This window comes from Pistacia vera, unplaced genomic scaffold (assembly GCF_008641045.1).
Source record: "Pistacia vera cultivar Batoury unplaced genomic scaffold, PisVer_v2 Contig317, whole genome shotgun sequence".
Classification (NCBI taxonomy): domain Eukaryota; kingdom Viridiplantae; phylum Streptophyta; class Magnoliopsida; order Sapindales; family Anacardiaceae; genus Pistacia; species Pistacia vera.
This window is the reverse complement of record NW_022196132.1, coordinates 1,582,422-1,598,022: the sequence shown is the minus strand read 5'-3', so window position 1 is coordinate 1,598,022 and position 15,601 is coordinate 1,582,422. Positions and strand designations below refer to the sequence as shown.

General features: G+C 34.0%; 2 protein-coding genes across 2 annotated transcripts; both read left to right on the top strand.

Moving 5' to 3' along the window:
* The first annotated feature begins 9,632 nt into the window (after nucleotides 1–9,632).
* LOC116136626 (diphthamide biosynthesis protein 3-like) lies at nucleotides 9,633–11,444 on the top strand. The gene is made up of 2 exons (XM_031422296.1): nucleotides 9,633–9,966; nucleotides 11,169–11,444. The coding sequence occupies exon 1, from the start codon at nucleotides 9,699–9,701 to the stop codon at nucleotides 9,945–9,947; it is 249 nt and encodes an 82-aa protein (XP_031278156.1). The 5' UTR covers nucleotides 9,633–9,698; the 3' UTR covers nucleotides 9,948–9,966; nucleotides 11,169–11,444.
* Nucleotides 11,445–12,356: 912 nt separating this feature from the next.
* Nucleotides 12,357–14,822, top strand: LOC116136633 (pentatricopeptide repeat-containing protein At2g15630, mitochondrial). The gene is given in 2 exon segments (XM_031422305.1): nucleotides 12,357–14,531; nucleotides 14,727–14,822. A coding segment is annotated over 1 exon segment (1,938 nt). The 5' UTR covers nucleotides 12,357–12,480; the 3' UTR covers nucleotides 14,419–14,531; nucleotides 14,727–14,822.
* Nucleotides 14,823–15,601: the final 779 nt, after the last annotated feature.

Below are 15,601 nucleotides of genomic sequence, written 5' to 3'. Positions count from 1 at the left end.
TTCTAAAAACTATCATAATAATGAACCAAACGGAGCGACCTAGTTTTTGAAAATTATTTTCGGATCACAAGTGAAACGGGCATTTTTCTTTATTCTTTCTTTTTTGCATAAGCCATCAAATTTAAGGAGTTTTTATACCAAATTTTACAATTTAAATTAATTAAAATATTTTATTATTATATTTTATCAAACCTTGAAAAGTATTTGACTACTTTTCAAAATTTGTGCACTTTCTTGATTTCAAAAAACTACAAAAAGTACCAACCACTAAAACTGGAGGTGTTTAAATGTTGCGCACGTTAGCAAAACACGATAGGTTCCAGCTAAGATATGCTACTACTGAGTCGTGCACCCCAACTGCCCCAAACTTGGAACCACGTCAACGAATTGACCCCACCAAAATTAGTTGGTTCCCGCTAAGGAGACTCGACTCTAACTCAACTCTGCGCCGGGGTGTGCAGTGCGCGCACGCACGGTTTGCCACGTGGCAAGTGTAGACGTCGTGGTATTTTATTAAATTTTTTTTTTTTTTTTTTTTTGAAGCGGAATTATGGGCCGGCCCAAGACGGCACGAGGTTCGTGTCGTTGTGATTCGGTTTTTCTAATGACGTAAAATTACGACCAAATCCCTGAATCAGTGATCCAATATCACGCTCAGTTCACGTGCACATCAAACGGTTATGATTCTCTCCAGCTTTTTTGATCTCATATTTTCAGTACTGTACTGTACATGTTTTGTTTTCTTGTCTGCAACCTTGCCGGCTAGCTCTATCTTTTAACTGACATTTGTTCTTTATAATATCGGTTCGATAATTTTATTAATATGTTTTAAGAAGTCATTATAACTATTTACATACCATTTAATATATATGATATTTTGTACGAAATTTATAACAGTTTAATATCATAATTATTTTCATATTAATACGATATAATTAGCGTTATGATAATATCATACAAAATGATAATATTTACGACGATTTTTTCAACACTATTTGATTTTATAGATATATTACTCATACAAAATCTTTTTTATTTAAATTCAAAATTTAAAAAATACGAACGTTTACATCTGAAGAATATATATATATAAAGGGAAATTGATATAAAATCCCGATGTTGTCTTATTTTCTTGAATTATATATGAACATAACCCATAAGAACAAGAACTTAAATAAAAATGATGAGGTGTAATTTGCATTTAATTAATTAATATTTTAAAATTAATTAACAAAGTGTTTAGAGAGATTTGAAAGGTGTATTAGTAAATAATGACAATTAATTAAGCGGCAATTAATTAATTAATTAATGTGGGTGGCAATAGAAGTTTCTTAATAACTACAAGATGAAAGCAAAGAGACAAATCATGAATTAATTAAACCTTAATTAATTGAATAATTAAATGAAGCCAGTGAGATACCATACTATAGTCTATATATACAAAATATAATCCGTACTATCAATATCTTCTTCTTTTTTTTTTTTTTATCTTTATTAATTAATTAATTTAATTTTGAAGAAATTGTACTACAGCTTGCTTGAGTTGACAAAGTAAACTCACAAAAATACAAAAATAAAACAAAAAAGTTGAGTACTCTTTTGTTTGATATTCAGAAACCATATTTGTCTTTTACTTTAAGGTATAATTCATAGTAGTTGGAACGGTTAGGATTATGATTTAGAGTTTGAGGTTTAGGGTTTGAATCTATTCATAAACATTGGTATAATCAAAGACCATTATTTATTCACTTTTTGAAGTTTATACAGTTCAACCAGAGTATTAATTTCTTAATCGAGTTGGCAAAGTGAGTTCGAGAGATTTTTATTAATTGATGCAAAATTTCAGTTAAGATTTTTACCATCGGAGATTACAGGATTTCGTCTTTTAACATTAAGATTTTAGCTGTTAGTATTAATCGTCACCAATAAATGAAAATCGTGATTTAAAGTTTTGCTTTTTTAGGAATTAAAGGGATATATATATATAAATTGTTGTTCATATAAGATTAGTATAAATTAAACATAAATATAGAGACAGCTAACAAATTGAAAATAGAAATTGATTGTCCTTTTAGGTAATTTCATCTTTTAAATGGGAAACGGGTTTATGGATGCCATGACATTTGATTTTCTGATACCAACTACGCGGATTACTACCTACTATTTCTATACAAGCAGTAGTGGAATCACATATAGCCTGGAAATGGGTATTCCTTTTAATGACCAAAATACCCTTTTTGTTTTCTCAAAACACTTTCAATTAAATTACTTTGTAATTAAGAGACTAGTGACAACTAATCACTTTTCTTTAAGCCTTTAGTGAATTTGTTTAATAATTTTAATCTCAATGTTTTACAAGTATTTTGTGAAATAATCAAAACAATTCACTTTCAACGAAAAATGTATTTACACTTGTAAATCATCAAATTCCGTTTTGTTAGCTTAAAACGCTTTTGTATAATCACAATCACTTGAAATAAGAAGGCAAGTTATAACTAATTACTCATCCTAAGCTTCAAACGAATTTGTTTAATGATTTTACTGTTGATGTTTTACTCGTATTAGGTAGAATCAATAAACGAGCGTATACAGACTATAAACCTCACTTTCTTGTGTAGAATAATCAAAACCATTCTCTTTTAACAAGAAATTTTGTGTTGTATAAATGTATGTATGTTTGCAAATGAAAATTGAAAACTTATATTTTAGGTGTACTCAAGATTATTAGGTTTCTAATATCGGACTGTTATTTCATCTAAACTAAAATTTAACAGATGCCTTATAAAAGAGATCAAAACCTTCTCTAATGTTTGATATCGTGTTCTTAAAATATATGTTGTCCATAAAACCAATTATTAATATATGAATTTGGAGGGCATGGTTAGTTTCAAATATTAACAAAAAGGGTATTATGGTCATTTCAAGATGTACATACAGTATGACTAAAACACAAGCAGACATTATGTTATATAAAGTTTTGCTTTTTTAGAAATTAAAGGGATATATATATATAAATTGTTGTTCATATAAGATTAGTATAAATTAAACAAAAATATAGAGACAGCTAACAAATTGAAAATAGAAATTGATTGTCCTTTTAGGTAATTTCATCTTACAAATGGGAACCGGGTTTATGCATGCCATGACATTTGATTTTCTGTTACGAAATTCCAATTCCAACTGCCCGGATTCCTACCTACTATTTTTAGACGAGCAGTAGTGGAATCACATATAGCCTTAAAATGGGTATTCTTTTTAATGACCAAAATACCCTTTTTGTTTTCTCAAAACACTTTCGATTAAATCACTTTGTCATTAAGAGGTTAGTGATAACTAATCACTTATCTTTAAGCCTCTAATGAATTTGTTTAGTAATTTTAATCTTAATATTTTACAAGTAATATGTGAAAGAAAAGAGTGTATACGGACTACCGACTTTTGTTTTAATCTGTAAAATAATCAAAACCATTCACTTTTAAATAGGCATGGCAATGGGGCGGGGCGGGGCGGGGATCTCATTCACCGTACCCATCCCCACCTTAAAACCATTCCCCACCCCATCCCCGTTACGGGAATGATAGGAATTCCCCTTTCTCACCCCAAAGGGGAATATTGGAGGCCCGTCCCTACTCCGTTAATTTTATATAAACATAAATTAATTTGAGCATTACCAAACACAATAGTTAATTCTCGTCCACATGACAAACACTTAAATTAATCGTTTAAACATAATTAATTATACATAAATATGGGTCAGGGTTTGTTCTTGTTCAATTGTTTAGGGTGAGGGAAATTAGGAAAATATGGGTTTATATAGTTAGGATAATTGTGTAATTAGATGAAATATAGGGATATTAGTGAAAAGTAAATATATATATATAATTTTTTAATTTTATATATTATATACGAGGCGGGCCGAGGGAAAGGCATTACCCACCCCCGCCCCATCCCTGAGGACGGGGATTAAAACACCCCCCACCCCCGCTCCTATCCCCGAAAAAACTGGGGCTTCCCCACCCCATATGGGGCGGGACGGGACGGGTCCCCGAAATCCTGGAGAACAGTGCCATGCCTCCTTTTAAGTTTAAAGAAAAAATTTACGTTGTATAAATATATTTACACATGTAAACCATCAAATTACGCTCTGTTAGCTTAAAACACTTTCATATAATCACAATCATTTGAAATAAGAAGATAAGCTATAACTAATTACTCATCCTCCGCTTGTAATGAATTTGCTTAACGATTTTACTATTGATGTTTTACTCGTATTAGGTAGATTAAACGAGTGTATACAGAGTACAGACAAAAATTTTATTTTAACCGAAAATTTTGTGTTGTATAAATAAATGTGTGCTTGTAGACGAAAACTTATATTTTTGGTGTACTCAAGATTATTAAGTTTCTAATATCGGACTGTTATTTCATCAAAATTAAAATCTAACCGAGTCTGATAAAAGATATTAAAACCTTCTCTAACGTTTGATATTGTATTATCAAAATATATATTCTCCATAAATCCAATTATTAATATATGAATTTGGAGGGCACCATTAGTTTCAAATATTAACAAAAAGGGTATTATGGTCATTTCAAGAAGGAAGATGAGAATACATAATGTGAATTCGAGATGTACATACAATATGACTAAAACACAAACAAACATTATGTTATATAATCTAATAATCCAATTTGGGAATCGAGGAACCACCCTTTCTATTACTTTATTTACTCTTGCCTTTTGTCATACCAGGATTCATTTATTTAATATTTCTAGAATATCTTTCTAATTATTTGCTCTTGTCCAAATTTCCTCTCAAAATCTCTCCTTTTTCTCCCCTAAGGTTCTACAAAACTGACAATTTACCCAATTCAGGTATCTGAAAAGACAATTTATTCTCTATTGTAGATGTTNCATTATTTGGGTGGGAAAAAGTTGTTACTCTTTATTTTTATTAAAATTATGTTTTCCTCAAATAAAAGTAATTAATTTGTAACCTTCTTTATAGTTTCTAAATGTAATAGCTTCTTCCTACTAGTATACTTAGAAAATATATTATGAAAACATGCATACATAAAATATAAAAGTAGATGGGCCCAAAAAATTTCTTTTTACTTAATATATAATTCTACAAAATGGCATATACAAAAGCTTTAACAACGGTGAACAGTAGTGCCATTTCTCTCCGCTTTTTTATGTCCATCCGACCACTTCTCACTTATTTCCTGCAAAACATGGAAAAATAATGGGGTAAGCACAAAATGTTCAATAAGTAAATCCTCTACTCTTCTATCCCCGTAACTTCCTTTTTGGTTCTTTCCTTACTCTATTATTTTCTTCTTTATTCTCTATTGTTCTTTCTTTTTTCTTTCACTGTTTCTAGTTCTCACTATTCTTTTCTTTCTTTCTAATTCTCTATGTTTTTTCTTTTTCTTTGTTCTTTCTTTCTTTCTTTTTCTCCCTGTTCTTTCTTTCTTTCTTCTTATTCTCACAAACCATGATGGAAATCATGATAGCATGCATGAATGAAATGCACATGCAGTAATGCATAGAAATACATTTTCTTTCTTCTTTTCTATTTCTTATTCTGTTTCTTTTCTTTTCTTTCTATTCTATTCTTTTCTTTCTTTTTCTTTCTTTCTTTTTCTTTTCTTGCTTGCTCAAGCTCTTCTTTTCTTTTCTTATTCTTTATTATTCTTATTCTTATTCTTTGCCGATCATATTCGGTTGATGCATGGATTCGAACCTTGGCCATGTGAGTGAGTACAGTTCTCATCTACATGCATTCTTGCGGACTGTACAAATTCTTTCTTCTTCTTAGGCCGCTCACTTAAGGCAGTGTGCATATAGGAAATTCTTCTTGGTACAGCCCTCATCCACATACACTCTTACGGGCCGTACAATTTCTTCTTCTTCTTAGGTCATTCAATTAAAGTGGCGTGTATGTGAGAATTTCTTCTTCTTATCACCCATGGGTTCCCCATCGCAACAACTTATTCTTTTATCTTCTTTAGCACTTTTCTTTCTTTATTCTTTAGTCTTTCTTTCTTTCTCTTTATTCTTAAAGTTCTTTATTCTTTCTTTAAGTTCTTATGCATATGCAAATATATGCATGTGGATGACTCATGCTTATAATTCTTTCTTGAATGCAAACATGGAATGCAAATATGCAATGTTGCACAAAATTAAGTGTTCTCTACTCATGCATATGCTTTTATTAGGCATTTCATCAAACAACAAATATGCATACTGAAATTCTATTTTAACTAGAATTCTACTTCTTTCTTAGACCATCCATAATTGGAGTAAAACTCTCTTGAATCATCACAAATCCTGGCCAGGAAAATACACTTCAAATATTCTACTTAAATTCTTTCTAAATGCAACCAAACTTTACTTGGTCACCACAATATCAACTTCGCTTCTCATGGCTCAAATCTACTCATCACGAGCCATCTACTCATCAATAACATCATTCTCAACCATCAATCTCAAACTCATAAGCATATACATGCATATCACATCATTTAATTACTTAACTCTTAGCTTAGGTTGGATTTACTTACCTTATGCTTGAGTAATTCCACAAAAGCTTTCTAGCTTTGGTAAACTTGTTCTTTCTCTCAAACCCTAAGCATAAACTTAATAAGAATTCAACACTTACACCAATTAATCTCATAATTAGAGCAAGAATCCTTATCTTTTGATGCTTAGGATGTAACGCACCACTTGAGCTATGTAGCTAATTTATGTTGCATTGCTTGAATCTTTATTGTTTTGTTCTTAATTGAGTTGATATATTATTAATATTGTTTGGTTGGCCCTTGGTTAAAGTGATGTGTTGGTTTGGTTGAGTGTTTGCCCTGAAATTGGTTAAGACTTGGCGAATTTTAGAATTTCAGTCTTCGCCACGGCGACGTATGTCCTGAATTTCTTCGCTGGGGCGAAGAAACTTGCTTCGCCGCAGCGAAGAGCTGACTGAGATTTTTGTTGAAGTTTCTAGATATTTTTTCCCTAAGGGCAAAATGACCATTCTACCCCTAATTAGCAGGAAAAGTGGGGAGTAAAATGTAAGGAAATTTCATGGAGAATATGTTAGAGTGAGGGTGTGAGTGTAATGAATTAAAGGACAATAATGGAATTTCTAAGAAAGTGCAAGGGCAAAATGGGAAAGAGTGGTTATATTATGAGCTAATAACGGTTAAGACTTAGCAAACCCTTCATTCTTCTTCTTCCACCGCCATTCCCATTCCCCATTTTCTCTCAACCTTCCACTCAATTTTCCAAGAATTTTTAAGGACTTTTGGAGGGCTTTTGAGTAGTTTTTGGTAGAGAGTTAATCTAAAGCATCCTAAGGTAAGGATTCATGCTTTAGATATGAAATTTGATTATGGATGTGTTGAAGTCTTATGGTGTTATTGTTTAAAGTTGTAGAGAAAATATAAGCTACCAAAGGGAAAAAGAAGTGCTAGTGAAGCCACTCACTCACAAGGTAAGTAAATCTAACACAAGTTAAGATTTAAGCAATCAAATGATTTGATATGTATTTATATACTTATAATTGTGAGATTGATTGCTAAGTTTGTAATTGTTGATGAGTTGGGTTGATGAATGGTTTTTGAGCCATGAGAAGTAGAGTCAAGGTTGGGATAGCCAATTGAAGTTTGGCTAAATTTGAGAAGAATTTGAGTAGATATTTTTGAATAGATATTTTTGAAGTGCCTTTCCTTGACAGGTTTAGAATTATTATGGAGGAGTTTTACTCCAATTATGGATGGTCAAGAAAGAAATAGAACTATAGTTAAAGTAGAATTTATTTATGCATGCTTATTATTTGATGAAATGCTTGAGAGAAGCATATGCATGAGTAGAGAACCTTAATTCTTGCAACATTACATATTGGCATTTCATAAGTGCATTAATGAGCATGAGCCATCCATATGCATTAATTGTGCACTTGAGAAGTAGCTCAAGAAAGAGTAGAGAATTGGAGTGTAAGCTACTCCAAGAGTAAAGAGAAAGAGAGAATAAGCACTAGAGAACAAATAAAGAGTAGTGCTAAAGAAGAGAATATAGTAGGTTGTGCGATGGGGAACCCGTGAGTGATGAGTAGACTTGTCACGAGAGTGGGTGCTTTGTGATCTCCCAGCCATGCCTCCGATAAGATGGGGTCATGACATTTGAGTGAGTAAAAGTCACGAGAGTGGGTGCTTTGTGATCTCCCAGCCGTGCCTCCGGTAAGATGGGGCCATGACATTTGAGTGAGTAGAAGTCACGAAGAGTGGGTGCTTTGTGATCTCCCAGCCGTGCCTTCGGTAAGATGAGGCCGTGACATTCAAATAGAAAGAATGAGAGAAGCCCTAGAGAAAAAAAAAAAAAAAAAAAAAACAGAAGTCATGAAGAGTGGGATGAATCCCAGCCGTGTCTCCGATAAGATGAGGCCGTGACATTCGAGAGAGTATGTAAGGAAAGAATTAAGAGAAAGAGTTACGGGGATAGATGAGTAGATGATTTACTTACTAAGCATTATTTGTGCTCACCTCGTTGTTTCTATGTGTTTTGTAAGATCTAGGTGAGGATGTGATCGGATGGACGTCAGCAAGCGAAGAAAAATAGTTACACTGTCCACCACATTTTGATGACTTTTTGTATATGATACTTTATTTTGTGTAAAGAATATGTATTTTTAATGAAAGCAAAAAATTTGGGCCCATCTATTTATGTTATCATACATGTATCTTATTATATGTATTTTTATGAGTATATGAGTAGAAATGAGTCGTTACATAAGATCAAATCCCTATTAAAAATCCAACCAAAAACCTTCAATTTCCTTAGCAAATTGGATGAAGAGATGAGAGAAATAGAGAGTGGAAGTGGTGTATGGGGTGTAGAGAATGGGAGGGTTTGTAAGGCTAAACCCTTATTAGCTCATATAAATAAACATGCTTTCCCATTTTGCCTTTACACTTTCTTTAAATTCCATCATTGCCATTTATTTCTTTACAAATACACCCCTATCTCCAATGCATTCTTCATGAAATTTTCTTACATTTCACTCTCCACTTTTCCTGCTAATCAGGGATAGAATAGTCATTTTACCCCTATAGAAAATTTCTTTAGAAACTTCACAAGAAAATCAGCTAGCTCTTCGCCTCGGCGAAAAATTACAAAGTGTACGTTGTCGACGAAAAATTACAGAGCGTACGTCACCGCAGTAAAGCTTGTTCTTCCCCCCGGCGAAATCTGTAATTCTACAATTCGCACATCCTTCACCAAAATCAGGGCATCCAAATAACTTTAACAACTTGCAAAATTAACCAAGGGCAATTCAATCAACAATATGATCAAACAAGTTCATCACCAAAGCAAAATAAGCATATAGAATTACATATCTCAAAGTGGGCGTTACACTAAATCTCTAACATCTAGTTTAATAAGCTTTACTAGAAAGTATAATTAGATGAATTGAAGTGGAAAGCTTAGGGGGTAAAAAACACTCATATAAACTTCTGGGGGGAAAAATTATAAACATAAAGGGACCAACAAAATATTTGAAGCCCACAAAAACTTATAAAGGCGAACGCCGCCTCTGTGGAGACCAGAGAAGAAACCGTCATTATTCTGGTTCTATCGTTCTTCTCCTTAAAACAAATAAACCCTAGGCCCCCAAAAAAAGACCCTAAAACCATAGATAATGTCGTACGACGACGTGGAGATCGAAGACATGGAGTGGAACGAGGAGCTGCAGGTGTATACGTACCCCTGCCCATGCGGCGACTTGTTTCAAATATCCAAAGACGAGCTCCAACGCGGCGAGGTAATGGCGAATTGCCCCAGCTGTACCCTTTTCATAACGGTAATTTACAACATCGAAGATTTCCTCGACAAGAAACAGAAGGATAAGTTCGAACCCTCCAAACAACAGCCAGTTGCCGCCGCGTAATTTGATGAAACGTTTCCAGGTGATTATTACTATTAATTTTTTATTTGTTGTCGATTACACTATGTTAGTTTTTATTGTGTATGAAAAATGGCTGTTATTTTGGTTTAATAAATTTTGATTTGTGCTATGATACACACATTGTTAAAAGACAGGGTTGGAATTTATTGAATCGGTTTTTCCATATTTACTTAGGTTGTTTTTATGAATTAAATGATTGTGGCTTGTGAAATTGATATTGTTAACGGCTGATTTGACCGTACTGGTAATTCTGTGGTAGTGGGTCGTTGTTTAGCTTATATTGTGTTGCTACCATTTTGTCGACTTTTGTCTTGCTTAGCGATATATTCTTATATCATAAAGATGGATGCTTTCCTTCATCTGACATCTATCTGTTGGAGATCTATTCTTATCAGTTATAGATCTATTCTCATGTCATAAAGGTGGATGCTCCCTTCATTTGGATCAGTTAGAAATCTATTCTTATGTCATAAAGATGGACGTTTCCTTCGTTTGACATATATGAGTTGAGCATATTGTTAGAGGGTTTGTCAAGTTGCTAGGCTTGTGGTCGGCCTTGTCAAGGTATAGGGTTGGAGTAGTAAGGATCACCTACCCCACAAATAGCATTGTGTTTCCTCTTTTCCAAATATTCTTGAGTTCGTTAAGGCGGGATCCTAGTTTTGAACTTGAGTTTGTTAAGTGGGTTTGAGAATTTTTTAGGTTCTCAAAAAATTGAAATTCTTTGTTTTAGGTTTTCCTTTCTACTTTCTATTTTAGTTGCCTAAATTGGATGTAACAAGTGTGCCATTTACATAAGTTGTATCTTTTTCTCACGGAGGTAAATTATTATTATTTTCTTAAAATTACAGCTTATTTACCATGGCTTCCTCACTGTTGCCCTTGATGTATGGACTTTTAGAGTCATTTCTTGTCTCAAAGAGAAAATTAATGAAATTTTCTCTCTATATGAGCATTGGATGATCAAATCCTGTATCACCTATTTCCTCGGTTCAGCTTGTTTTCTTTCTTTGAAACGTTCTGTTCGATCTGCTTTCTTGGCACCATTTTATTCAGAAAAATCAAAGCTGGCTTAGAAAATACTATTATCATTTCCAAGGATAAAGAAGATATGTATTTTCATGCACTAATTATGATTTTATTTGCAACTTGGGTTTTCAGTTTTTGTAGATTCTGCGCATTGCTGATTATCTCACTTTGCAGGTAGCTTGGGCTAAATATGGATACTAAATGGCAGAAGATATCTTTCCTAAAGAGTTAAGAAGTTTTGTTCGGGATTGTCAGTAATTGATAGTGTTTTTTTTTTTACTATTATATATATCTGATTGGCGTGATTGTTACAAGGGTCTTATTATGGATACACAATGGCATAGAGGGATCTTTACAGGGGATTTTAAGTAATTAGTGAACAAATTTTTGTGTCCGGGTAGAGTGATTGTTGTAAGGTTCTTGTTATGTATTTATTATGACTTGATATAATTCTTTTGTCTTCTTAAATTGTTTGGTCCTGTATTATGGAGTTCCGGATTAAAGACTTCTTAGATATCTAATATAATTTGATGCATTTAATATTCTTGATTCGCATTTGAAAGGGATGTGTTATAAAATGGAAAACAAAGCTAAAAACTATTTCTTGAGCAGATCATTGTTCCTATGGGCATGCCAGCAGAAAGGGTTTCTGGAGCTCTATTGTATGTTTATGTGGTTTTTTTTAAGCTTTCTGTGGAGAATTTTCACAGCTTTTCTAGGAGCATTATATCCAAACGAATTTGATCATCTGTACTCAAAATTTGTAGAAGTAAATGGGTTAACGCAAAGATGAAACTCTTTACCTAATATTTTCTCAGATTTTCAACGAACTCGTATATTTAATATGTGGTGTGACGCGAATTTAGATCCTTTTAGATTATCTGGACACAGACAATGGCTTCAAGTTTCGACTCTTGCTTGAACTGTCGAACCAGAATATGTTCTACTCACCCTTAGGTGGTTAGATGGGACGATAGAGACTTTTGAGTGTATTATTCAAAAAAATTTGTAGTCAATTTTCTTTGGTTGTTAATAGGAATGGCTATTGGATCGATAACTTCAGGATCCAAAGAAATTAGTCGAGATGTGTAAATTGATCTGAAAATCGCTGATAAAGAACAAAAAAAAAAAAAAAGAGATTAATATAGGATTGTTCCTTCAAACTCAAGCCAATTTTAATGATACTAATCTGATGATAAAAAGATCAGAATGACTAAAAGCTATGGACCTCTTGTGGAATATGTAAATAATTAGACTGAAAATGGAAAGACATTTATCACAAATTTTGAATTTCCACGACTTATCATCTTCATATCTACACGGGGAATTACATAACCCATTATGTAATGATTAATGAGCCTGTACAAGGTTTCAGTCGCTGCAGGCAGCGTATAAGTACCCATTAAGCTAAAACCCCTCTCTGGTATGCACTACTCTCTCCCTCTCCCTCTTGACATTCACAGAAAGCATTCTTTCTTTCTTTAACATGAAACTTCTCAAGGTCTGTCCATTATTCAAACACTGTAACGTCAAAACTATAATTTCTACAGTACAATCTCACTCCTATAAGGTTTTCTCTTCAACCCCACGATCAAACCCCACCCGACAACCTCAGATTCTCTCCCCAAACGCTCCGACAGAAAACCCAGTTGATATAACCCATGAACAGCTCGTTAACTAAATCCACTCTTCTCAGTGGCATTCCATCAAACACCTTGCGCCAAAACTCACTCCCGCTCTTATCAGAACAACTCTTTTAAGTCTTCACAAAACCCCTGACTTAGCTCTCCAATTCATAACCCATATCGATTTTAGTCGCGTTCTTGATATCAAAACCCGTTGCCTAGCTATAGCTATAGTCTCCTGGTTACCTTCACCAAAACCAACATTGCAGCTCTTAAAAGAGACCTTACTTAGTGGCATTACTTCAACTAACGTGCTCTTTGATGAGCTGACACTTGCCCGCGATGAGTTAAGTACTGAGAGTAGTATTGTTTTCGATTTGTTGATAAGCGCTTGTTGTGAAATGAAGAGAGGTGATGATGCTGTTAACTGTTTTAATATTATGAAAGAAAAGGGTTTTGTTCCAAAGACTGAGACTTGTAATAGTATGCTAAGTTTGTTTCTGAAGTTGAATCAAACGGAGTGCGCATGGGTGCTGTATGCTGAGATGTTTAGGATGAGGATTAAGTCGAGTGTGTACACGTTTAATATAATGATAAATTTGTTGTGTAAGGAAGGAAAGCTAAAGAAGGCGAAGGAGTTTATAGGGCTTATGGAGGGTTTAGGAGTTAAGCCTAATGTTGTTACGTATAATACAATCATTCATGGGTATTGTATGAGAGGGAGAATCGAAGGGGCTCAAATGATTTTGAATAAAATGAAGAGTAAAGGGGCTCAACCGGATTCTTATACATATGGATCGTTTATCAGTAGGTTGTGTAAGGAAGGCAGGCTTGAAGAGGCAGCTGGGATGTTACAGAAGATGAAAGAAAACGGGTTGGTTCCAACTGCTGTGACCTATAACACCTTGATTGATGGGCATTGCAATAAAGGGAATTTGGAGACGGCCTTCGGTTACAGGGATGAGATGGTGAAGCAGGGTATAAGGCCGACTGCTTACACTTATAATTTGTTGATTCATGCTTTATTTATGGAAGGCAAGATGAGCGAAGCTGATGATATGATAAAAGAAATGGGGGAAAAGGGGATTGTTCCTGATTCTATAACATATAATATCTTGATTAATGGCTATTGCAGATGTGGGAATGCAAAGAAAGCCTTTAGCCTCCTTGATGAAATGGTGACTAGAGGCATTCAGCCAACTACTGTAACTTATACATCACTTATCTATGTTTTGAGTAAGCGAAATAGAATGAGAGAAGCAGATCAATTGTTTGAAAGGATAGTTGGTAAAGGCATTTTGCCAGATGTTGTTATGTTTAATGCCTTGATTGATGGACATTGTGCTAATGGTAACTTTGAGCGTGCATTTGCACTATTGAAGGAGATGGAAAGGAAGAAAGTTCTTCCCGATGAAGTGACCTACAATACCCTAATGCAAGGGCGCTGCAGAGAGGGGAAAGTTGAAGAAGCCCGTGAGCTTCTAGATCAGATGAAGAGAAGAGGGATTACGCCTGATCACGTTAGTTACAACACCCTTATTAGTGGTTATAGTAAGAGAGGTGATATGAAGGATGCTTTTAGGGTTCGGGATGAGATGTTGAGTATCGGTTTCAATCCCACCCGTCTCACTTACAATGCCCTTATACAAGGTTTATGCAAAAACCAGGAAGGAAAACTTGCTGAAGAGCTCCTCAGAGAAATGGTTAGTAATGGAATCAATCCTGATGACAGCACATACTTCTCTTTGATTGAGGCAATAGGGAATGTTGGTAGTGTTGCAGAAACCAGTGATTCATAGCAATTTGTTAGCCTGCAGCAACTTAACTACTAACATAAAATGGAGTGCTTCAGAGGTGCATTCTTGCTTGTTCACCAGAAAAGGTTCTTATTTGGGAGACTGTAATTACTTTGGTAAGATTTGGTTCTTCTACAGCTCAAGTCTCTGTAATGTTGAATTGTTTGAGACAGTAGACTAAAAAATTTATTTATTGTGGTTAATAAGAAATTATTTATGTTAGTTTAGTGAGTTGGCACATTTTGTTGTCACTTGTAATATTCTATGGAATTCTTTCTCTCTTTTCATTTTCTTCTCTTTTTGTATACCAGGACTCAGGTCTGCTGCTGTATACATCTTGTATCTTGATGTCTTGGATATGTAATTGGTGTATTGAGCATAATTTCAAAAACAAGTGATATTTCTGATTGCAATTTCTGTTAGCTTACCAGAGAAATTATTCATTTGACTACAAATTAACCAAGCTTGAAGGTCCATGACAGATATAACCACTGCTCGTTGCCAGTTTAAGACTGGTTGAAAGTGAAGTGAGTGTTTTTGGTTCTGGGACTTGCCATGGATCTAGATCTGGCTATCTCAAACTGGAAGTGTAGTTTTTCACCCACTACCAAACCAGTACTTCATATTAATGATCACATCAATGTCTTATTGGTTTGTAATAATGTGACCATTATATATCAAGTATTGGTTTGGTTTGTGTTGATTAAAGGGAGAGATTTTGCTAGCATCAATAAATGGGTAACAATACAAAGCCATCACTTTAATCCATTTATTTCATGATGATTTACATATTGAAGGTTTATAAAACAAAACAGTAAGCTTATTACTACCTTATTATCAATATCTCTCATTTCGTATTCCTGTATCTGTGAGATTCTAATCACTTTAGGAAGGGGATAAGATGGGGAATAGATTTTCAAACCCCTCAAAGTGGCTCAACTAAGGTTTATTGCAGTGACAATCCTGAGATTTGGCCATAAAGTTCTATTTCTTGAACAAAACTCTTTCTCTTTTCATTTTCTTTCTTTTTATTTAAACCAGGTCTCAGCTATGCCGCTGTATTCATTTTGTATCTTGAAGTCTTGGATATGTAATTGATGTATTGAGCATAATTTTCCCTGCAAACTTCACTGTAATGGGGACATGCTTTTCACAATATCATTGCAAAACAAATGGAACTGAAATC